The 6,529-nt window shown below is 57.2% G+C and overlaps 1 protein-coding gene across 2 annotated transcripts; it reads left to right on the top strand.

The window, feature by feature from the left end:
• The first annotated feature begins 1,254 nt into the window (after window positions 1-1,254).
• Window positions 1,255-6,196, top strand: MRPL38 (mitochondrial ribosomal protein L38). Of its 2 annotated transcripts, XM_016127661.2 has the most exons (9): window positions 1,255-1,388; window positions 1,525-1,704; window positions 3,033-3,167; window positions 3,244-3,452; window positions 3,971-4,043; window positions 4,188-4,233; window positions 5,150-5,308; window positions 5,530-5,666; window positions 5,879-6,196. In XM_016127661.2, exons 1-9 carry the CDS (start codon window positions 1,322-1,324, stop codon window positions 6,013-6,015), a joined length of 1,143 nt encoding a protein of 380 aa, XP_015983147.2. In that variant the 5' UTR covers window positions 1,255-1,321; the 3' UTR covers window positions 6,016-6,196. The 2 variants fall into 2 exon arrangements, with proteins under 2 accessions (XP_015983147.2, XP_036078745.1); XM_036222852.1 differs by lacking the exon at window positions 5,150-5,308.
• Window positions 6,197-6,529: the final 333 nt, after the last annotated feature.

Genomic DNA, 6,529 nt, shown 5'->3' with positions numbered 1-6,529 from the left:
TGAAATTGCTGTATTCGTAACAACTGGTTTCCCACAATTTGACACGGCTCATCAGTTTGTCCTTATTTCTTAGAAACGTTTGCTCTGTGACACTGTTACTTGCTGTAAAAGCGGCTGGGGCTGGGATCCTCCAGCCCACACGCCACACACCTGCTGGCTGGACCACGGCCAGGAGAAGGGGAGATGGTTATCACCCCTACTTCACAGGTGAAAGGACAGAGGCTCAGGGAGAGTAACATGTCCAAGGTGACAAAGCAAATAGCAGAGCCTGGGTTTGAGGTCCGCTTCCAAAAGGCCAGCCCCGTGGGAGCTGCCGCCTTCCAGAAGACGCGCGCGCTGCACCCAGTGCTGCTGTGAGGCGGATCGCGCTGCCGCCCGAGTCCGTGCCTCACTCGGGAGGGAAGCCCCGCGTGTCCCATTAGAAGCCTTGTGGAAGCTCCAAATTCGGTCCTCTGGCCTCACACTTAACAAGTTCCCACCCGTGTGACGAGCTGAAGGGCTCTAAGGATGGGCACATCCCAGGAGCAGGTGGCATTTAACAGTCACCTGACAAATACGTGGATGATCACAGGCACACATGGGGTAGGGGGCGTACAGTACGGGAGACCCGCGGGGAGCTCGGTCTTCAAGGCAGAAATTAATTTAGAATTAGGGAGCAGGCCCATATGCGTCTTTGTATATCTTGTTGAAGAGTTTGAATTTTTATCTTCAGGGCAAAAAGTATTCATCAGAGTTTTAAACAGGGTGGGATATTATTTGCATCTTAGAAAACCCCTTGTGGCTCTGGGTGGAGGACAGGAGGGGGCAAGAGTCGGGACCTGGACCAGGAAGCTGTCTGAAGGCTGCCTGGCAGTGAAGCGGCATCCGCGCTCGCACCCTGCCCGCAACCCGTGCTGCTGCACCATCGAGGGGCTCAGGAAACCGCTTCAGGGTTTGGGTCCAGAGGTACATCCGGAGTCGGGCAAAGCGCCAACCTCCGCGCTTCGGGGCGGGGGCCTGGCTCCGCCTACCGCTCCTGGTCTGTGGCGTCCCCTGGTGGCCGACTCCGGGCAGGGACTCCGACCGCGCACAGCTTCGCCCCGCAGTCCACAGGAACTTCCGGAGCTTGGGCGCCTGGGGCCCGCAGCTGTCTGCGGCCCGGAGAAAGGAGTTCCGGGATCCTGGGAAGGAGGAGTCAGGGCCCTGGGAGTGGGCGTGGCTCCTAGGTCTCGGGCCTGGGGGCGGGGTCTGGCGGGTGGGGCGGGGCCTCTGCGGCGCGTTCAGGCACCGCTCCGGCCACCTCTGCCGGGGCCTAGGAGTGGCGGCGCCGACGTGAGGAAAGATGGCGGCGCCCTGGTGGCGACCCGTGCTGTGCAGAAGTCCGAGGTGGCGGGGCTTCGGCACCTCGGGTGAGGGTTCTGGGGATCGGGGGGGTGTTCTCGAATGTCTCCATTTAGTGTGAACCCTAGGGTTCGAGCCAGCGCCCGCCCAGGCCTCCGTGGGACCGGGCTATAGCCGGCCTGACATTCCGCTCACTTCCCGCAGCCGCGCTGAACCGCCGCACTGCCCCTTTGGGGCCGATGCCCAATGAGGACATTGATGTGAGCAACCTGGATCGGCTGGAGAAGTATCGCAGTTTCGACCGCTACCGGCGCCAGGCTGAGCAGGAGGCGCGGGCCCCGCACTGGTGGCGGACCTACCGGGAGCATTTCGGGGAGAAGTCAGGTGCGGGGCGACCGGAGCGGGGGCTGTGGGTGCCAGCCTCGGGACGGAGAGGGGGCCCACCGGCGTCCTTCCCGAGCTTTGGCGAGGATCTAGCCTTTGTCTCCTTGCGTACTGTTGGCAGTGTAGTCCCACCACGATTTTTCACATCTGTTGTCCCCGCTACTTGGAAGATTCCCTTCCCCCACTATTAGAGTTCTACCTTACATATTTCTACTCCTCAAACTCTTTCTTGACTACCTCCCGCCCCGCCGTTCTGAGTTAGAACGACCCTCTACGCTCATGAAATATTCTGTACCTAGCCTTGGCCACACTGTACCCTGAATCTTCTCCTCGCTTTCCTCCTAGTCGTGAGCTCCCTAGGGACAGGAATACTGCCAGTCTTGACCATCATTGGATCCTTGCACCCGTATAGTGCCCAGCACGTAGGTGTACAGTACTTTGCTGAGTGAAATTGAAAGCCCTGGGCGGGGTGACTCTGGGACCCTGCCCTGGAGCAACTTACAAGTGCCTCCTTTGGAAAGCATTTACAGAGGTGGTGTTTATGGTGGTTAAGGGCACAGGCATGGAATCTGTACAGCCTGCTTTAAACCGCAGTCCACGTGACCTTTTGGGAGTGATTTCTCTGAGCTTCAGTTCCTTCAACTATAAAATCAAATAACTGTGCCCGTCACAAAATTATGAGGATTAAAGAACACAGCCCATTGGAATTCTTAGACTAATGCCGTTTCTGATGAGGGTTCACTGTGTGTTACTTATTGTCTAATACAAATGGAAAAAGGTGTTGGATTGAAAGTTCTCTCAGGCCTTGCTACTCAGTGCATTCTGGGGCCAGCAACATGCATTAACTAGTAGCTTGTTAGAGATGCAATTTCGGCCCCCATCTCACCTGCTGAGTCAGAATTGGAATTGTAACAAATTTCCTAGGCAACCCGTATGACTTGTTCATTAAGTGTGAGAGGTGCTTCCTTAAGGCTTTTGAGCTTCAGTTGTTAATTCTATTGAGGACACAGGTGTGTGTTTGTGGCCAGCTATGAAACAGACTTGAAGGTGATCCCAACTATAATTCAGAGACCATCTGCTTCTATTTCCCATGACCTAGACAGTGTAACTTGGTTTAGGAATCAGAAAATACAATCTCAAGCTTACCCTGTTTGCTTAGCAACTGGATCTGGTTCAGGTTTGTGAAGCAGACACTGCACAGAATGCTCGTTTTGTGAATTATGGGGAAAGCTTTCACAGCAGAGGTTGGGCAGGTGAGAGGACTAGGTAGGGACAGGTGGCTTTACCAAGACATGATCCCACTTTCTCCAACACATCTTCCCTTCCAGATCCCAGAGACAAGATTGACATTGGGCTGCCTCCACCTAAGATCTGTCGGACCCAACAGCTGCTGGAGCGAAAACAGGTCCTCCGGGAGCTGCGGTCCAATGTGGAAGAGGAGCGAGCCGCCCGCCTCCACACAGGTAGGCCCTCCCAGGGGAGAGGTCCCAGTGTGTCCCTGCCCCCACTGTGCATCCCAGTGGCATTATTCCTTCCCAGTGCGGATCCCGCTGGAGGCTGTGCGAGCTGAGTGGGAGAAGACTTGTGGCCCCTACCACAAGCAGCGTCTGGCAGAGTACTATGGCCTCTACCGAGACCTGTTCCACGGTGCCACCTTCGTGCCCCGAGTTCCCCTGCACGTGGCCTATGCCGTGGGTGAGGATGACTTGATGCCTGTGTACTATGGCAATGAGGTCACTCCAACTGAGGTAATTGCTGGTTTGTGCCCTTCCCTGTCCCATGTGCACAGACATGTCCCACTGCAGGGCTGAGGGCTGCTCCTTTTTGAAAGATTCATAGAGGTGGTTAAGGAGGCACAAGCATGGTGTCTACGTGGCCTATTCAGAGTTTTGTTGGTGCATGTCTCCTCTTTTAGATTTCCTGGTAAACGAAACCATGATAATTACAAAAAGGAAAAAAAAACAAATGAAAGAAAAAGCTGCGTCTTGGCATACTCCGGTGACTGGTCCGCTGTCCACAGGTGCCCTCCTGGCCCCTGTCCATTGACATGTGGGCCTCCTTGTGCTTCAGATCTCTGGAGAGGCAGCTCCGTCGGGCTCCTTCCATGAGTTTCTCTTTGCCAGCCTGCCTCTCAGGTTGTTTGGGTCAGAGTGGGCTCTCCCTTCTCCTAGGCCGCCTCAGGTTCCTGCCCTCCAGGAAGAAGGTGCTTATAACACGTTTTCTGTCCGTGGTAAGGGTGACAGCTCCCCCATTCTCTCCCTGTCAGGCTGCCCAGGCCCCAGAGGTGACTTATGAGGCAGACAAGGGCTCCATGTGGACACTGCTGCTCACCAACTTGGGTAGGTGTCTAAGGCTCGCTAGGCCTCCCTCCCCTCCCATGAGCCAGGGAGCTGGGGGAAGGGCCAGGTGAAGAGCTCCAGCCCCTACTTCCTCCAAGGGAGGGGGTGGCAGGGCCTTCGCTCACTGGGTCTGTTTGCGTGCAGATGGACACCTGCTGGAGCCGGATGCCGAGTATGTCCACTGGCTGGTGTGAGTACCTGGGGTGGGGCAGTGGGTCAGAGGCATGCACAGAGGCCGTGGAATCCTGGGAAGAGCTACACCCGAATTTCAGTTTTGGCTTCACCGTGGATTAACAATGGGACTTTGGATTAACCGTCCACAATAGGAGGTGGCCCCTCATCTCTGCTTCCCGAGGGTGTCAGGGGCCCTGTGATCCAGTGGCTGAAGAAAGGGACGGAAGAAAAGCAGGCCATGGGCCTGGGCTGCTCCCACAGGCCTGTTGGTCTCCCCGAACTCATTTCCTCGCTAGTAAAACTACAGTGATGCCTCGGTGTTCCTTCGCCGCCCTGAGGGGCCTCGTGATAATCGAGTGGGAAAATGACCACGAGAGGCCTCTGGCAGCTGTGACATGCCCAGGCTGTTTCCTTGGTGGCCTTTGGCTCTGAGCACCAGGCCAGGGAGCAGAAGTCAAGCAGGTGACCCCAGCTTTGGGACTTCTAGGTAACTGGGGCCAGTGACTGGGAGACTGGTTTCTCTCGTTTTTATTCAGCTGCAGTTCCCAGCCTGTGCAGCAGGGCCGTCTGGGGCTGCCTCTCGAGGCACGTAAAGTGGCCATCCTGGCGTCAGGCTAGCCAAACCCCAAAGCCTCAGGAAGTGCGGAGAGAAGCAGCTCAAAGGTGCCATGGTCTCCAGTTTTAATGGCTGTGGCAGCCTCACCAGCTCCCCAGGGCCTAGTGAACAGGCTGCTCAGCCTTGCTCTTATCCTGACAGCCTCTTGGACCCTCAGCCTCAGCCTCTGAGCCCCAAGGTTCACAGAACTCTACCTCCCACTTGACTGTATGATGGAGAGCCCCAGAAGTTGTATCTATCTCTAGGGAGAACGTAGCTGGGATGCTCCTGCTGCTACCTCCTTCGAGTAGCAATTAATTACTTTTTCTCCCACCAGAACCAATATCCCAGGCAACATGGTGGCTAAAGGACAGGAGACGTGTCCCTACCTCCCCCCCTTCCCTGCCCGTGGCTCCGGCTTCCACCGCTTTGCCTTCCTGCTCTTCAGGCAGGACAAGCCAATCGACTTTTCTGGGGACACCCGGCCCTCACCCTGGTAAATCTACACCCTCCACACGTCACTGCCACCATCACCGTGCCTCAGGCCTGCTTCCCAGGAAGGGGTGGTCTTGCTCAGTCCCCCTCTCTCTTAGCTCAGACTTCGAGGCGGGCAGAACGGTAGTTGTGCTAGGCAGACCCTAAGGGGCTTCTCAGGCTTGCCCGTGGGGGCTCTGGTGCCCCCCTCCCTACTCTCCAGCGCGCCCCATTGTCTTACAGTTACCAGCTTGCCCAGCGGACCTTCCACACTTTTGATTTCTACAAGAAACACCAAGAAGCCATGACGCCAGCTGGCCTGGCCTTCTTCCAGTGCCGCTGGGATGACTCGGTCACCCACACCTTCCACCAGCTTCTGGGTAAGGGCAAAGCAGGCTGGAGGAGGGGGCCAGCTGGCCTGAGCTCACAGACCTCCCTTGGCCTGACAGGTGGTTCTCCCTGGCCACAAGGGGTCGGCCATTCCTCTAGCGGGTTGGCTGGGCGGGTTGGCTGGGTCGTCCCAGCCTAGAGATAGGAAGAGAGGCTCAGGCCAATAACAGCCCACACCCACACCCCCTCACTCTTCTTGCAGACATGCGGGAGCCCGTGTTTGAGTTTGTGCGGCCACCCCCTTACCACCCCAAGCAGAAGCGCTTCCCCCACCAGCAGCCCCTGCGCTACCTGGACCGGTACAGGGACAGTCACGAACCCACCTATGGCATCTATTGAGTGGCCAGACTGTCACCCATCTCAGAGAGTGGGCTGGGCCTTCCAGGACCCGCCCGAGGCAGCCCCTCTGCAGCCCGCCCAGCAGGCCACGGCCTAGGAGTGAAGATGCTCTCTCCAGGGTTGGCAGCAGGGGTGTGTATATGTGTGTGTGTGTGTGTGAATAAAGATAATTTTCGCTATAGCTGGCCTGGCTCTGTTCTGGGAGGCTACAGATGCTCCCATCGCCCTGCCGAAGTTAGATTGCTTCAAGGGTAAGAAGAGGGCTGCCCCCCACCCCAGGAGATGGCCCGTCTCCTCTGCTTCCTGAGGGTGTCGGGGGCCTGTGATCCAGTGGCTGAAGACAAGTACAGAAGAAAAGCAGTCCATGGCCTTGGCTGCTCCCACAGCCCCGAGCATCAGCCCCTTGCTGGCTGCTCGCAGCGTGGTGCGGGCTCCTGGCTGGGGCTGGTGGATGCTCTGACTAAGAAGGCCTGTCAGATGGGCGTCTGCAGGCCTCAGACCGCTGGACACAACC

The sequence above is a fragment of the Rousettus aegyptiacus genome, unplaced genomic scaffold (genome assembly GCF_014176215.1).
Source record: "Rousettus aegyptiacus isolate mRouAeg1 unplaced genomic scaffold, mRouAeg1.p scaffold_m13_p_6, whole genome shotgun sequence".
Lineage (NCBI taxonomy): Eukaryota > Metazoa > Chordata > Mammalia > Chiroptera > Pteropodidae > Rousettus > Rousettus aegyptiacus.
This window is presented reverse-complemented; position numbering and strand designations above follow the sequence as displayed.